The 17,946-nt window shown below is 37.0% G+C and overlaps 1 protein-coding gene across 1 annotated transcript in view; it reads left to right on the plus strand.

Annotated features, from left to right (window-relative positions):
- LOC134291577 (E3 ubiquitin-protein ligase ariadne-1) overlaps positions 1-17,946 on the plus strand; it is a 41,237-nt gene that overhangs the window by 517 nt on the left and 22,774 nt on the right. The window contains exons 1-3 of the mRNA XM_062859512.1: positions 1-249; positions 12,123-12,278; positions 12,352-12,408. The exon at positions 1-249 is cut by the window's left edge and continues 517 nt beyond it. Of these exons, the coding sequence (XP_062715496.1) occupies positions 46-249; positions 12,123-12,278; positions 12,352-12,408 (417 nt within the window). The 5' untranslated portion in view covers positions 1-45. The remainder of the gene's footprint in view (positions 250-12,122; positions 12,279-12,351; positions 12,409-17,946) is intronic.

Raw genomic sequence — 17,946 nt, forward strand, 5'->3', positions numbered from 1 at the left:
CAGAGTGGTGTACAAAGCCCAAGGCAGGAAGAGAGTGAATTAAAGATGGATTCCGACGACGAAAGCTTCGATGAGCACGATTCCGGAAATGTTTCCAGCGGAGACGATGACTTTGCCATGGACGTGGACATCAACAACCCCCGGGATCGTGGCCAGCAGGAAGAGGACTACCCGTTCGAGGTGCTGACGACGGAGGAAATCGTCCAGCATATGGTAGATTGCATCAAGGACGTCAACACCGTTGTCGAGGTGATTCATTAATTTTTCTTCTATGAAAGAGTTGATTTTGCTGTTTGTGTGTGAAGTCATGGGATTTTTTTTTTGTTTTTGTTACCTTGCCCATCCAAACAACAATGCAAAAGGCCCTCAGTTTCTAGGCAGGGTGTGTGTCGACACGTTTGTTGGGCTATTCCCGTGAGTGATACGATTAGTCTTCTTCGAACTCGTTATACCTTCGAAGAGATTTGGTTCAAATGTTGAACTTTAGTATCACTCACAATAATTGAAAATTTTCCAACAAACTAGTTTTTAACAAAGAAATAGACATGCCTTCTCGCACAAATGCGTGGTTTCATTTCAGTGGCCTTAAAAGATGTGCAAAGCATTTTACCTATGCCCACGATTATTATGTGATGCGAAGTAACGAAAATCTATGACGTCATTTATTTATGTGACGACGTAGAAATGTTGCGTCCATGAGATGATGGGCTTTGTTTTTGTTGTGTTATAGGATTTGTGAATCTGGCTGAATGGGCTGAATTTTCTTGATAGTATGCTTTGTCTGTATTAATTGATCGTAGTCATATGTCCCAATTTATGGTTGGGTGACAAAATTAGTTGTTACACTTAATACGAGGTATGCACTTTAAACGTAATCGCTCAAGTAATTTTAATAAGTAAATAATAAGTGCATTATTTTTCCTCCTTTTTTCGTGAATGGTCAAGAAATTTCAAGCTCCATTTGATTTGACGGTTCGTTTTAGCTCCGTACTAGGATCCGGAATAAAGCGACGCTTGCTCATTTCTTGAGCGATTCCTTGACAATTTTACACTCATCGAGATAGCCCAGAAATTTCTTGCGACCTGCGTACTACCCATAAGAGAACTTGCAGTTATAAAGCACTACTGCTAAAGCAGTTTTGTTTACTTTACGAGCCAATTCAGAACAGCTGATCGCCTCTTATTGCTGATTGTTTAAATTCAAATTTGACAGGAGAAGGTTAAGTATTACGTGGAGAACAACATCAACAAGCTCAATACTGTGTAATTTGTTGTTTTTTTTTTTTTTTTGAATAGGTTAGCCTATTGATTTTACAAACTACTGGATACACACGCCTTTACAAATGTGGCTATAGGGGCCCCTTATATTCTTCGCAATATTCTACTTTAAAAAACATGCAACCTTCTTGACCCTTGGTGCATTAAAGGCATTGTGGAATACTTCTACTTCTTTTTCTTAATCTGATAGAATTATGTGAAGTCTGTAAAGAATATTTCACGAGATACCTGGTAGATTCCTGGCGGCTTTTTTGACGGATTCCCCTAAATTATTCAGCAAATTCCTTGCCGAATTCTTAGCGGACTTCTTGAATGCCATTCACATATTTTCGATTCGTACAAACGTCATCTTAAGGCGAAACTGGAAGCATTTTTTCATATTTTTGGTTTTTGATTTTTTATTAAATAACGAAGCAATATTTTCAAAATCGGTTTTCGTGCACATGTAGAGTATGGATCAAGGTATCTCCTGACTTTTTTTTCCAGGTGGAAAATGTTTTTCGTTTTTGCAGAAACCATTTTTTGTGATATTTTGTTAAAAAATGGTTTCTGCAAAAACTAAAAACATTTTCCATCTGAAAAAAAAGTCAGAAGATACCTTGATCCATACTCTACATGTGCACGAAAACCGATTTTGAAAATATTGCTTCGTTATTTTATAAAAAATCAAAAATCAAAATGTGAGGAAATGGATCCAGTTTCGCCTTAAGTGAATTCCTGACATAGCCCTTGCAAGATTCAAATGAAGATTCTTAGCAGATTACCCATCAGTAATTTTGAGAAGAATACCCAAGTAACCACAAGCATTATATCATAACATTAAATCAATCGTATTATAGTTTAGCTAATGCAACATAACTTTTATTTTACATCTGTCAAGTAATGATGCGTTTAATCTGCATTATGAAAGCATTGAAGCATTACGAGATTTTGACAGTTCTGTATAGTTCTATAGAGCCGTTGTTAAATGCTTCATTGCATTACCATGTTAAAAGCTTTATAGCAAACTATAATGCAAGCATTTATTACTTTATATATGCCTTTACTAAAGCTTCCATCGTTGTAAACAGAAAAATATCGCTCAGTTCGAAATAAAAACTGTAAAAGAATTTTAGAAACAGAACCATTCAAAACAAAGAAAAACAAACCAAAATTTTCATGGATTGCTGCGGATCACTTAGATTATCATGCTCAGATGTTGCTGTTTGCAAATTTATATTACGTATGGTTTTTTGGGTTTCTGGTTGGTACATGAAAACAATCAGATGCTGAGGGAACAAAAATTATGTGGGGTATCGGTTTCTGTATTTAACATAACGCCCCGAATTCATAAAAGGAAGGATTAAAGCGCTGTTTGTATTGTTTCTTATTTATTGTATTTTAGGTAGAAGTGAGCACGTATGAAAACAAAAATAGCAATAGCAAAAAAAAAGCAGAATCAACACAGACGAATTTATATTCGAGAGTAACATAACTGATGGTATTCAGACCCCAGCACATTTTTTAGAGTTGTTGAAAGCACAACTCAATTAAGCACTAGCTATAAGTATACGTTACTTTATGTTGCACATTTTTCCAGGTGCAAAATACATGGTATCGTAGCACACAGCGATAGCGCGTCCGAGTTTCATCGTGGTTCAGTTTCAGCAGTCTAGGTTCAATTCCCGAAATACAATAAAAAACATCAAAGTGAGAGTATTGGAAGATAAAAATAGATAGAAAAATGAAAAACATGCTTTTTTCTTTTTTGACATGATGCATCAAGTATGCATTCCATACGATTTGATTGCATTAGCTGTAATGTACAAGCATTTAATATACTTTAGCAATCACCACAGTAAAGCTTGCTTTAAATCAACAATAGTAGCGCCACTTTCGACTTTAAACCTACTTTAATGGTGCCTATGTGACAAAACAACTTTATATCGCATGTCATATAATACACTTTAAAGCGAAATTAATGCTCTATATACAGCGTCATGGTTACTTGGGTATGGAATAAATCTAGTGCTAAGTTTACTAAAGAGCTCAACAGAATTACAAGACGTTTGAGAAGAGAAGAGCATAACAACACAGAAAAGACGTTTCCTTTAATGGTCAACAGTAAAAGTTCGTTTGTTTCGAGTGTTAATTGAGATGAAAGGACTATAACTATTAGCGTGGGACAGGAAAAGACATTTCACTCCTGTGCACTTTTTGAGGTCCATTCCGTATTTTTGGTATCATATCAATTGCCCAAAATGTCAGCTCAAAACTATAGTTTAGCGCCAGCCGTTTTCATAGGATTTACTATGGGGAAAATACTTTTTCAAAGAAAAATTGCCACATGTTGCCCATTTATCCCTTAAAATAAATCGATCAATGATTTTTGTTGGAAATTGCTGTAGTTCCATGTACGGGAGTCACATTGCAAGTGTGCTCCCAAGCAGAGATGGAAACACTCTCATCGTGAACCAACTCGCGAGTGAAAAACCAACAAACGGTTTACTCACGGTGCCAAGAGTATGAAGCAAAACAAAAACACTCATGAATTTTTATCAGTCTTTCCACAAACTTAACACATGTTCAACTTCTGTACGTTTTCTCGCACTTGTGTTGAACATAAAACGCCAAACATCGGAGTACCCGTGTTTGCTACCGTACTCCGTACCGAAGAGTACTCAAGTACAAAACTTGTGTACGTACAGAAGTACAAAACGAAAATCGATCCGAGCACAAACCGAAAATGAAACCCGAATCGGCGTTCGGATTGGCAAACGATTGGTGCCGAACTGTCAATCGTCGTTCGAGAAAGTTCTTTTTGGCACGATTGCTTCCCACTTCGTTTCGCACGGTACACATGTACTGTACATATGTTCGAACTTGTGTTTGAAACGAACTTTGAACATAAGTACACGTTTGGGTACAGATTTGTGTGTTGCGGTACGAACGCACAGTCAGAGTACAGGCGGAGTATAAATACAGCAGTACTTAGCGAGTTTGGTGTTCGTTTGGGAAGACTGATTTTTATTCGCGAAGAACGAGTGGAGATGCGGGAATTGCATTTTAGTGCGATTTTAATAGCACAACAAGTAATTATCCATCAGATAGTAATGTTAATACGTTTTTTCACAAAATTGAAAAATGTTCAGAGCTGCTTCGCGAATCAATCACGAGTGCGACCAGCTTCGTTAGCTCGCGAGTGAAGAAAGTGCGAATATATTCAGGCTTCTGTTGTTCACGTGTAGTATGGCTTTGCGTTTGTATCTGCTCAGCTGCATCCCTCACTGTTTTCCATCACTGCTCCCAAGAGCAAAGTACATTTTGAGATTCAATGTTGTGCGCCTCATTTTTCTCAAGATGTGCCTCATGAGCTTTGTCTCATGCGCTGAATTTAGTAGAATATTTCATGACAAAAACATTCTAAATAAACGAGAATTGAACAACTGTGGAACCGTATCAACAGCCTCGTCGGGAATAAAGCAGCTGAGGAAAACATCTCGAACTAGATGTCGGTGGCGTCCAAGTAACCGAACCTGAGGACGTGGGAAATGTGTTCAATAGGTTCTTCTCAACTGTTGGAGATGAAATTGCAAGCAGTCTCGATTCGGATGGCGACATAGACAAATTTAATACCATGAAACGTTCAGCTAGATCAATCTTTCTAGGACCGGCTTCACAACCTGAGGTATTTAATACAATTAACACATTAGATGCCTCTAAAGCAACTGGAGTAGACGACTTTCCCGTAGCAGCGCTTAAAAAACATGGATTAGCACTTTCGCAAATTATTTGTACATCCTTCAATGATAGTACAGTGACGATTCTTTCGTTGAGAGCTCGTTAGATGGGCTGTCTCGATGGTTGAATGTTCACTGGTTGGGGCAAAACCCAACTAAAAAGCACTGTCAATGTCAAAATAGATGTCAAAACGAGTTTGACGTCTGTCCACCGTCGCATCACAGCTCCTGTATACTAGAAATCCTCTACATAGAGATGAGCGGAAGTTACATACGTCGATTCGGCAACGCTGTTTGTTTTGTTTACAACAGCTGCCAACACTTGCTACAAAGCTAGATGTTCAAACTTTGTGCGTGACTTCGTTGTGGTTCAAGTTGTTTTGTTTACATTTTCTAATTATGGTAGATTTTTTTTTCAAAATGTTGTTGAAATAGCGGAGCAATCGAAGAAATCTGAAATTCATTGCAAAAGTGTTACGCTAATCATATCGGCAGAAGTAAAGCAAGAAGCAGCAATGGAAGTTTTTTCGACAAGTTCAGCAACAAAAGTGTCGTCATAAGCATGAGCTTTTGAAAGCAGAATTAATAATTTTTTATCTTTTTACTAAACATACATATGTCGCCAATATCTCGATATTAAAAATAAATAATTTTAATTTACTTAGTTCCGATTGCAATACCGTTCAAACGACGCCTTCCTACGAACGATAAGCATGTTCATTTGGCTCACACTTTGACAGTTCTCTCTGCACGATTGGCTCACAATGGCCGCCTCCGCAGATCTCTATAATGTAGGATTACTACTGTATACAGAACGTTTACGCAAGTATGTGAGTGCTCCGTGACGTATTTCTCGTCACTTGCGTGTGTCTAGAGCATTTTGATCAGTTGTCAGTTGCCCCAACGAACGAACACTATTCGCTAATCGGGGCGCAGTCGTGACCCAACCAGCGAATCCGGACTGTATTAGCTCAGGTTGCTACCCGGATTGCCTTAAACGAGCCCTCGTATATCCTGTCTTCAAAGAAGGTAACCCGAATGACTCTACAAACTACAGACCAATATCCGTATTATCGGCTATTAACAAGGTATTCGAGAAACTTTTATCTGTTCGCTTGTACGGCTTCCTCGAAAGCACATCTTTGCTCTACCAACATCAATTTGGATTCAGGCAAGGAAATCGCGGTCTTGGAATTAGTGGATGACGTTTCGCATGCAGTGGATCAAAAAATGTCGGCTGGAATTCTATTCTTAGATTTATCTAAAGCCTTTGACACAATCAATCACTCGATGCTCTTGAAAAAACTCGATGCATATGGAATCCGAGGAGTCGCTAATGACCTTATGCGTAGTTACTTGTCCAATCGTGAACAACAAGTTGTGATTTCTGGGATTAGAAGCGAGCTTCGTAGTATCTTCTGTAGCGTTCCACAAGGGAGCAACATTGGTCCTTTGCTGTTTCTTGTATACGTGAACGACATCGCAAATCTTCAAATTAAAGGCCAACCAAGGTTGTTCGCCGATGACACAGCGATTTCTTATAAGCGTAACAGCCGTGCCCAAATGTTCCAGGATGTGTCAAATGATTTACAGCTTATAACCACCAATCTTGAAAATAATCTCCTTGCATTGAATCTGAACAAGACCAAAGTAATGGTTTTTGGTGCCAAAGACAGCGAAAATACTAGCCAGCCTGTACTTATTGTGAAAGGAGTGCCAATAGAAGAAGTATCAACCTTCAAGCATCTAGGAATTCATATTGATAGCAGGCTACGATGGGACGTCCATATTCGGAAGATTTTATCCAGCTACTCATCGTTATGCGGAATGTTACGGAAGTTGTCAAAACACGTGCTTCTTAAAATCTATTTTGCTTTTGTTCACACTCGTTATCAGTACGGAATTGCTGTTTGGGGATCGTCGTTTAACGCACTCCTCATAGAAGCCCAAGTTCAACAGAATCGATGCCTGAAAGCTATATTGTACAGTGCCTTCGATCACAATATTCTACCGATACAAGGACTTTACACCTATCAAATTTGCACCATAATGTTCAAAGTCGTCAACCAGCTAAATCTACATTACAATTGGACATTCAATGCTGCTACTCACCAACACCGCACGCGATACGCTCATCTTCTCCAGCGAATGGGGTTTCGAACCGAAATAGGAAGGAGACGTTTCCAAAATGTAGGACCAGATATGTTCAACAATCTACCTGATGATGTAAAAAATGCAGGATCAATTCAAATATTCAAACGGAATTGTGAGAAACAAAATTAATGCCTACATAGTACGTTAGGGACTTGTTTCTGATTTTTTTTTCTCTCCGTTGCAAATTTTAATTAAATAGCCTATAAATTCTATGAAAGCTAGATTAGATAGTTTGAAATTATGTTTCAGTAGGGTTTTAGAATGTAAGCACCAGTTATAACACTATCTTGTAATAAAAATGAAATGAAATGTCACGAATAGACTCGGAAACGGGTTAACAGACTTACGTAATTCTTTCACTATTGCATTTGTGCAGGGCTCCGACGTGTTCGTGCGATAAAAAAATAATTGGAAAAAGTGTCCGGGAAGGCAAGAAAAATGAGAAATTTTGAAATTCCGTTTTGAACGGTACTTTTCCATGGAGCTGGATGTCAAAAAATACAGTAGGCAGGCAGTACGACGTTTGCCGGGACAGCAAGTATTAAATACAGGCATAAGTCAAAATCATTGGGACAGATAAAATTTTCACTTTTCAAACAATGTTCAACTTGTTGTAACTTTTCGAAAAAAGCATCCAATATTCTCGAATTTTTACTATAAGTTTGTCTACTAGTTGTGTATCAGTGATCCATTCAAACTTGGAAAAGATCGGGCTATTCTACACGAAGTTAGAAAGATTCTAGAGAAAAGTAGAATTATCCGAGAGGCAACTTTGAACTGTTATGGCGCTGTCCATAAACTACGTAGACTTAATTTTGGCTATCTCAGACCACCCTCTCCCCCCTCGTAGACTGTCGTCCATACAAAATTTTCAAAATGTGTATAGACCGTAGACTTTTGCAAGAACCCTCCCCGTCCCACCGCCTCAGAGTCTACGTAGTTTATGGACAAGCCCTATATCTTCGGATTCAATGAACCGAATGCAATGTAATTTTGATTATTTATGACTAATATAATGCTATAATATATAGCTATTGAAAACTTTTTACTAAAACTGGAATTCTTAACACGAAAGAAAATTATAATGATTAGATTTTTTTCTAATATAACACCAATTTATCCAAAACTTCATCATCGTTTCAAAATTCTAGATGGTAATTATAGTTCATTTTAATTCCCTCTAATTGACTTGGGGTAAAAAGTAATGGGATGCACATGACAAATGATGATATGATGATATTGTTCTACCATCTATTGTAGCAAGGCAGCTGCCTATAGCACTGGAATAATCTGAAAAGCGATTTGATCAAGATTGTGCTGTTGTTAGTGGTCAGTCATTCTCCTGTATGAAGGGCCAAAAAGGGTTGTGCGGACCCGCAAGCAGAGACACTTGCGCGAAACCCGCGTCAGGGGAAAAGAATCTCCTTCCAGAAGAAAGTTCTCACGAACAACTGCAAAATCAAGCCCTCGATTGACAGAATACTCCCAATAGATGGGGTCAAAGAGCCCGCCCTCAATCCACGAAATGTTAACAACAAGGAGGAGGCAGTTCCAAGCTCCTGTCCAAATCGCTTCAATCGGGTGCTCTGATGGTCCCTCCCTTTCCCAATATATGATGAGATATGTATATGTAATGTATGTGAGTGTGTGTTGTGTATGTTTTGTTATACATTTGTATGAAAAACAATCATAATCATGAATAATAAGCATTTATTAAATATTTACCTTATTACTCCTGAAATAAAATGTGGATTAGTAACAAAATATTTAAAAAGCGCATCAAATCTCGATCCTGGAATGTCTGCTTACCACAGATTGGCCACATTAGGCATGAAAACATTAACAAGATCGAAATTTGATGTGGTGGTAGATCTTACGCCGCAAGGGGCTGTCCATTAATTACGTAAGGGAATTTTAGCGATTTTTTGTTTTCTTATTAATAATTTCAAATTAAGTCAAACGTTTTTTCAATGGTATATTGGTCATTAATGATCAGATTTTCATTGCATTCGGTTCATTGCATCCCGAGATATAGCAGCTCAAAGTTGGCTTTCGGATAATTAGATCTTTTTCTGGAACCTTTCTAACTTCTTTCTAACTACTGATACACAACTAGTTGGTAAACTTACAGTAACAGTTTGGGATTATTTGATGCCCTTTTCGAAAAGTTACAGCTAGTTGAACGTTTTTTGAAAAGTGAAAATTTTACCTGTCCCAATTATTTTGACTATCCCCTGTACATATGTAACGAAGACAGATCTGGCAATCTCCCAAAAGTCGTTCAAGTGGAACTCATGCTGCAATTCTTAGTTTTTGATTTTCATTTAAAGCCAGATTTGAAATACCTACACACTTATTTTAGTGTCACTTATTCGGCTGTTCTATTTTCGGTAAAAGTTCGGATTACCGAAGTTCAGTACAGTTTTACCAAAGTTCAGTTATGTTTTACCGAACGTTCGGTAAGCATTACCGATGATTCAGTACAGTTTACCGAACGTTCGGTAGTTTTTCGCTAAACTTCGGTAATAATTTGCTGAACATTCGGTAATCCGAACTTTTACCGAAAATAGAACAGCTGAATACGGTACTTTATTTTAAGATCTGGTACCGTTTATCAAGAAAATCCGAACAATAGAGTTTGATGGCCCTTATTTAGCATTGTTGAGAAAAAAAACTAGCAAATAAATCTGATGAAATCTTGAGAAAAATCCTAAAACAGTGCCAAATGAGTTTGCCGACATTGGGAAAGACCTCTTAGTAGAGAAATTTCTGGAGAAAGTAACAAGGTTGATGGAGGTCTTTTTGACAAATCAGGATAGTTAGTTTCAGTCAGAGGTTTCCGCTTATAATTTGTTTTTTTGAGATTTTTTTCACGAAGACCTATACCTCTACATATATGCATGTAATAACTAGGCTCATAGAACAAATAATGATAAGTATACCGTGAGGTCGCCATTCATCGTTCATTTAACGGAATTTTCGTAAAGTATATGACATTAAAAATCGACGTTTGCGAATATTGCACTTTAGTTTACGTTAAAAACTCAACAATTATGTTGTTATTATAGAAAAAATATATAACGATTGTAAAATATGTTTACAGTCGAAAAAATAAAAATTCAAATATGCAATCTCTTGGCTCCTATTACCGCTCATGCATCTATTCACCGCTCATAATGGATCCATTCACCGCTCATTGGATTATTTTTTCATGGAATCACAGAAACTATTCATTTATAAAAACAAAATAACTTGTATTTACCAAAGTATTGATGATTCATGATGTTCAGTTCATCCTGTTTTGTCAAAATGGAATCTTTAACGGGTTTTACCTATTGGATATTTTTTCTGCTGTTTGCCCTGAACAGTTCCCATGTTGTCCTGCAGCGCAGTGTGAGAAATATTTTTTGAGAACGTGATTTCAGGTACACCCATATAAAATCATGGTGACATGAAAGTTTTTAAATGTGGCAGCATATTACATTCACTTTTGTTACGATACTTTACTAATATTTGACCATTTTTGTATGATTGACCCAAAATGAGCGGTGAATGGGGCATGAGCGGTGAATGGCGACCTCACGGTATTTTGAAATAATGGTAACATTGCAAAACGCCATTGATCTAGAAACAGCAGCGCGTTATTGATCAATCGTTTTATCAACGAAGTACACAGCGCCCTACCTATATCTTGGTTGAATTATAAGTTTTTTTTTTAATTTTAGTCATATCTGAAGTTTTTTTTTAAAAGGTAGTTTTTATCAATCCAACTTTTCATGTAAGAGTGACTTGATTTGCAGGTGGGGGCATTCAGTAGCATTAGATCCTCGTGTGCATGATTTTTATGTAATAGTTCAATTCCGGGTATGATAGCTTTCATTCTACTTTTAGGTTTTTGTTTTAATCAACAGTAAATCTAGTGCAAAACTTCAAATAAATTTGATTAGAAATGCTATTTTAGCGTAAACAAAACAATGTAGGCAAATCAACAAATAATTCCTCAAAAGCACTGCAAAACACAGTAAAGCGCATATCAGGAACCAACAACCAAGCAATGAAAGGCACAAAAAAAAGAAATGATTTGCAATTGTTTTGAGCAAAAATGATTTACAGTTGTGTTGAGCGTTGAGCAACATGATGTTTGCGATTACATTGTGAAAACGTCAACTTTTCACTTAGTAAACCAACGATAAAACGGCCTACTTTTTTCACTAAAACAAAAGTGCCGAAAATTACAACTGTTTGACACCTGTGCTGAAAAGTAACACTTTTTGACATATTTGCCAACATAAATTTTTCGCACATTTCCGTTAGTGTAGAACTAGCACGATGAAATGCATGTTGAGTTAAGTTGATTAGCCATGATTCTCTTCCATAGCATGTTCTGCAGAAAAGATGTAACACAGAGAAACAGGTGTAACACGTAGAAGAAAATTAATTTAAAAACATCGTTACGAAAACGTAATCGCCCAATGCCAAATTTATTTTGTTTGGCCGGACCATCACTATCTGGCGGTATTGAGCTAACGTCAAACATAAGCATAAACGATGCCAGCGCCGCAAGTGGCCAATCGACCTACTACCGAATATTTGAATCAGCCGTTGAAAAGGTGATCGATGGGAGACGAGCAGAGTGTGACGTCTGTTTCTCTGTGTATGTAATCTGCCGTTCTAAGCACAATTGTCCCATATAACATAACAACCCCAAATTTGTTAGAGACACATAAGTTTGCTTTCGGGACATATTCTTTAATAAATAAATAAAAGAAAACATATCACAGAATAATTATTGAGGCACGCACCGATAGTTATACTTGTCTGCGGCAAGTTCTCTGAACGTTGTAGTAGAACCCAGTTCGATATATATATTTAAATCTCACTTTCATTCACTTTCCGATATAACAATGTAAATTGTTCAACCATTTATTCACTTAATAATCGGTTTCAAATTGTATATTGTTTTCTTTTCAGATCCCTGCCACTACTACACGAATTCTACTAAATCACTTCAAATGGGACAAAGAAAAACTAATGGAACGATTTTATGATGGAGATCAGGAGAAACTGTTCAAAGACGCCCACGTTATCAATCCATTTCGGAAGCCCAGCACAGTAAATAAGCCAAAGGTATGAGCCACCTACCTAACATTGAATACAGAATGTAACCAATGACCTAATTTCTCCCATTCCCTTTTTCTAGATCAAAAAATCTGGAACGGAAGATTGCGAGATTTGCTATTCGTCGTTTCCTCCCAGTGTAAGTGCATCCGTAGTTCACTTGTAGGTATCTATGTAGCAGCAATGGGGCATCCCATTTTATGTCACACTTCTCGCCAATGCTGTCTGTGTCTATTTCTGGCACTGCAAAGTGTTTTTGTTTTGCATTCACAATTTTATCATCATCATTGCCCTTCGATCAGGAGGAGAGGAGAAGCGTGCGATCGAGGCTAAAATAGAGCGCACAATTTCTTCACTTTCATTTGACTCTCAAAATAATACCAACACACTACTGGTTGAATTGCACAACTGGCAAAGCTATTGTTCAAGCTTTGGAATCAGGATTCTTTTTGAACGAAATAATGACAATGATTTGATTGCAATTGTTTTCAAGAATCAAAATAAAGCATTCTAGAATTCAAAATTATATATATCTACCTATCTATATATATAAAAATGAATTTCTGTTTGTCTTTCCGACCCTTATGCATTCGGAAAGTACTGAACCGATCGGCGTGAAATTTTGTATTTGGGAGGGAGGGGGGGTGGCATGGGTCCGGGGTAGGTTCTTAGCATAGTGTGAGAACCCTCCCCCCTCTGGAAAGGAGGGCTCCCATACAGATGACTTTGCGAGGGACGTTCCCATAGAGCTGTATGTCAAAAAACACAGTAGGCACGTTAGCCGGGACAGCTAGTGATTAATATAAATACAATAACTAGACAAGCTGATGCGTTGAAATCGGCTTATTAATATTTATGATCTTCAATAAACTCGAAACATATCAAATCAAATGAATAGTAGCGCGTAAGAGTAAGCTTGTTCTTTATTTTTTGGAGTAGCGTCCCAACTAAAACTAAGTCAGTTTATCCGATTTAGTGATCAAGTATATCTACCTGTTTTGCGCATCGGCTATACTGCCCCTATTCGCATAACAGTCCCATGTTTGCTGGGTTTCCTATTCACATGGGACCGTTGTGTGAATGGAGGCAGTATATGGATCGTTAAGAAAATTCTAGCATAGGGTGTCGAGCCATTTGGGCAATGGTTTCTATTGTGGGCTCTTTTCCGCTAAACTCAATCAATTTTAAGGACAGATTTGTAAGAATCCCAAAATGGCCGCCACAATGGCCGACTTTGGCACCTACTCACGAATTCGAGAGCACAAATCTCTTTGTAAACAAAACCTGCGCACCTGATCTTTTTATTTTAAGCTTATTACAAGTGAGCAAGAACAGAATAATAAAATGCTTGGTTGTGTAAAGCTTGCTTGCTTCTTGAGATTTGTGCGTTTGAAGTTTTGATGCACTGTTCAAGCGGGATGTCAAGACGTTTGTCCTTAAACCAATTGACTCGAAATTTTGAATATGGCTTGATACTATACCTATACCGCCGCGTTCCAAAAATTGTGTCAATTGAGTCAACATTGACTGAGTTATAGAAGAAAGTGCCCTAAAATAGAAGCCACTGCTCAAGTGGGTCACTTAATACTTAAATACTAAACGAAACATTTTTACATATTTTTAAACAATAGTTTTACAGAAATATAGGGTATCGCGCCACTTGGGCGGTGGCTTCTATATTCGTCTGTTTGCCACTATAACTCAGTCAATTTTGAATTTTGACTTGAAATGTTGTACACGGGTAGATACTATACCTATCTCACTGCATTCCAAAAATTGTAGGCAATTGGTTCAAATTTGACTGAGTTATAGTGGCAAACAGACGAATATAGAAGCCACTGCCCAAGTGGCGCGATTCCCTAGGTAAATCGAAATCATAAAAAAACATTACTTCACATGTGACGATAATTCTTACAGCTGCAGCAGTTAACGGGTTCCCAACCTTTTTTGGGTGGCGACCCCCTTAAAGAGTTGTCAAAACATCTGGGGCCCAATAAAAATTTTAGAGAAAAAAATACGAAATAAATGAACGAAACCATTTTTTTGGTACAGTGACGTAGCCACAAATCTACTGTGGGAGAGATTTTTGACGATCAATGATATATTTTTTACTCGACACTTACATTTCATAAACACTGATGTGATGAAAATTAAATTTAAGTCGGAGCTGAAAAAAAGCGGCGCAGCCGAAAATTTTTTTTCTTCTGAAGGCGTTTTATACTGAAAATTTGCTCCTCAAATTGTGGCTTTTGGAGGTGGCGGTGTACAAAACTAAAAATTGGTATAACTGGGCACTTTAGGTAAGTTCAGATTATTCCATAATCGGAATATCCGTCCAAAAATTAGTCAAAATCCAAAATTTCATCATTTTTGGTGCCCGGGAACTATTTTTAAAATGCATTTAAAGTTTGTACGGGGATTTTTTTTTGTTCGGGATGAACTGTCATTTTATCGATTGAACTGTCATTCTATCCACAAAAATTAAAACTGTTTTGTTTATTTAACCATCAAAACAAAGTTATTGGAACGCAATGAAATCAAGTTATACTCAGAAACATGAGCTCTTTCTATTAGGATATAGAAAATAGCAATATTTTGTTTATTAAACAACCCAATTCATACAAAATAGAATAAAAATTTAATTTTTCTTTTGCATCATCGCGGCCCCCCTGAACTAGCTTGGCGGCCCCCCAGGGAGCCGCGGACCACCGGTTGGGAACCCGTGAGTTAATGTATAAACAGAGCGTGTGCCAAAATCAAGATAAAGTAACTGCAGACAGCTTGGTATATCTAGCTAATATGATATTGTGTTCATGTAGGTATCTTGTTAGCCGCTCAGTTATTTGGCGCGTGCAGTCTTTTATACGTATTTGTACATCCAAGGGTGTATTTTCAACGAACGCTGATTAGAAGAAGACTTCGTAAAAGCTGTACTTACTTGATCGATGACTTCAGGAATCCCCATATAGGATCACAGTGTCAGTAATAATCTAACGATCCCAATTTCATGCTATTCGAAAACAAGCGATCACGGCATCCATTAATTTCGTTCGTTTTGTTTTTACACGTGTTTCTGACTCTGCAAAAAAAAAAAATATATATTCCGAAATATGAAACAAGACAAACGCTTCAATCGCTTGTGTTGAGAAAAGAGTAAATTGAAGCATATATGCTTAGTAAGGGATCCGATATATACTAGGTATTTCTAAACCAGACTAAGCACAAATCATGACTTTTTTGGACATACGCTAAAAGTGAAACAAAATTTAGGTGACATTATTATTACAGATTTAGGGCCCATATAGCCGAGGCGGTAAACGCACGGGTATTCAGCATGACCATGCTGAGGGTGACGGGTTCGATTCCCGGTCGATCCAGGATCTTTTCGTAAAGGAAATTTCCTTGACTTCCTTGGGCATAGAGTATCTTCGTGCCTGCCACACGATATACACATGCAAAATGGTCATTGGCAGAGGAAGCTCTCAGTTAATAACTGTGGAAGTGCTCATAGAACACTAAGCTGAGAAGCAGGCTTTGTCCCAGGAGGACGTTACGCCAAGAAGAGGAGGAGGTATTTTTACAGATTTGAAACACTGCCCATATTAATTGCATAACAGTAACATTCGACAAAAGTAGGGATTGGAGAAAACGGAATTCACAGTTGCAGCTTTTGATAATATGAAAATGAATCGAAATTTCAAAATTTTTCCATAAATTCGTAATTAATTGCTCAGCAATCAGCAGATCTTTTATAGCACTACTTGTATGCTGGACTAATTGCCAGAAAATGAATCGGATCTAAAAGTGATCGATGACACGCTTCAAAACCAGTTTATTTTCCCAGTGTGACTGTTATGCGGTTGCATTTGCCAATGATACGAAATGGCTTGAAGTGAAGCGGACTTGGTGTGATGGTTTTTTAGGATCGAGACGAACCAGCCAAGGGCTGAAAGTCTCTTAAATAAAGACAAATCAATAAATCAATCAAAAACGTTCTATCACACCGAGAACATGGGATCCCACTCCCGACAAATTCACAAATTGTGAGTTCTTCCTTCGGAAGCAAAATACAACGTGGGTCCCGAGATGAACTAGTCTAGGGCTAAAAATCTCGCTAATACAGAAAAAAATGGCTTGAAATTTATTTCAAAAATTGTAGTACAAACTTCAAAATAGATAAATGTAATCTTCGATAAAACATAGCCTCGATAAAGCGAATTCGAAGTAACGTTCATTTTGCTTCGACATTGAAAAATTTCATTTTTCCCAGTAATAACTCCCAGATAAACTACGAAATCACTCAAATCAATGTTTTAGTGCACAGCATTAACCTTTTTACCCAGAATTAGCGCAAATTGAGAAAAAAATAAGTGTACGTTATATCGAAACATAAAACACGAAATGCCTTTTTCGTGAAAACTCATGTTTTTCATTATTAGCTTTGTAAATTTTACCGACACCCACTCGTGGATAACTGACACTGAGGAAGATTACAAGTGGTAGTCGGAATACGCGTATCTGTCAAAGGATAAACAAAATAGGGCGGTATTAAAAGGTACAAACCTGATTACATGTTGAACGCACATGAGGAATTCCACGGAGTCATGTCAGTCGATCCTGAGCGACCATTTCAAAAATATCTGAAACTTTGCACAGTTTTTCAATTTCATATAAATCGCCATTTTTTGATATTAGACCTTCATATTCACTCACGACTAACTTTTCAAAAGGGTGTATGCGAAAATAGTTCTAAAATATTCTAAAAGCTGTACAGCAAAAACGGATTGTTCGATTGTTATAAATTTTTCAGCAAAGTTAGATAACTAAATGATGATTCCTTAGAAAATATACACTGTAAAAAATTTCTTTTTCTACTTTGAAAAAATATGATATTTGTCACAAAAACTCAAATATCTCAAAACCCTATCTTTTTACCAACTTCAATTTTTTAGGGGAAATGACCCATTATATCAGCTATCTACCATAAAATTTTGGTGATGGTAAACTGATAAACAAAAAAGTTATGACATTTCAAACATTTCACAATTTTTACATTTAGTAACAAAAAAAAAAATTTTTCTGTGTAAATTATTTCGAGAATTATATTTTGATGCTGATTTTATTGTAAAGGCTACCGCCTGAATTAAACAAGTTGTTTTCATGATACTTTAGTTTGATTATTCGTAATTACTATAGTATCTATTTGAAACTTAGACGCGATCCAGTGTTGTGATCAAAAATATTGAGATTGTCATACTTTTTATTGTACGTGACTGGTGAAAAAATCCCTTGATAGTGTTGAAAAGCTGTTGATTATAAGAAAAATGGAATTGAATTTATTTTTAAGAAAAAAGCTGTATAATAAAAGTTCGCGTCTAGTTTATCCGCAAAAAAAAATCCCTCTTACACACTTATTTCTGAATTGCCTGTTCGGTACTTTTTTGACGAGATTATAACAGCAGTACGATCTCGATAGTTTCGGTAATCGATTTTACTGAGGCTCAGTAAAACAACTGTCAAAATCGTATGGAAAAGGTAAACACTGCATTTTTGCTGAACGAGTTCGGTGCTCAGCAGTTTTAATCTCGTCAAAAAATTACCGAACTCGGTCGGTAATCAAAATTAAGTGTGTAGAGAACAGACTTTATGATCGGAAGAATGCGAGTAACTTCAACAA

This window comes from Aedes albopictus, chromosome 3 (genome assembly GCF_035046485.1).
Source record: "Aedes albopictus strain Foshan chromosome 3, AalbF5, whole genome shotgun sequence".
Lineage (NCBI taxonomy): Eukaryota > Metazoa > Arthropoda > Insecta > Diptera > Culicidae > Aedes > Aedes albopictus.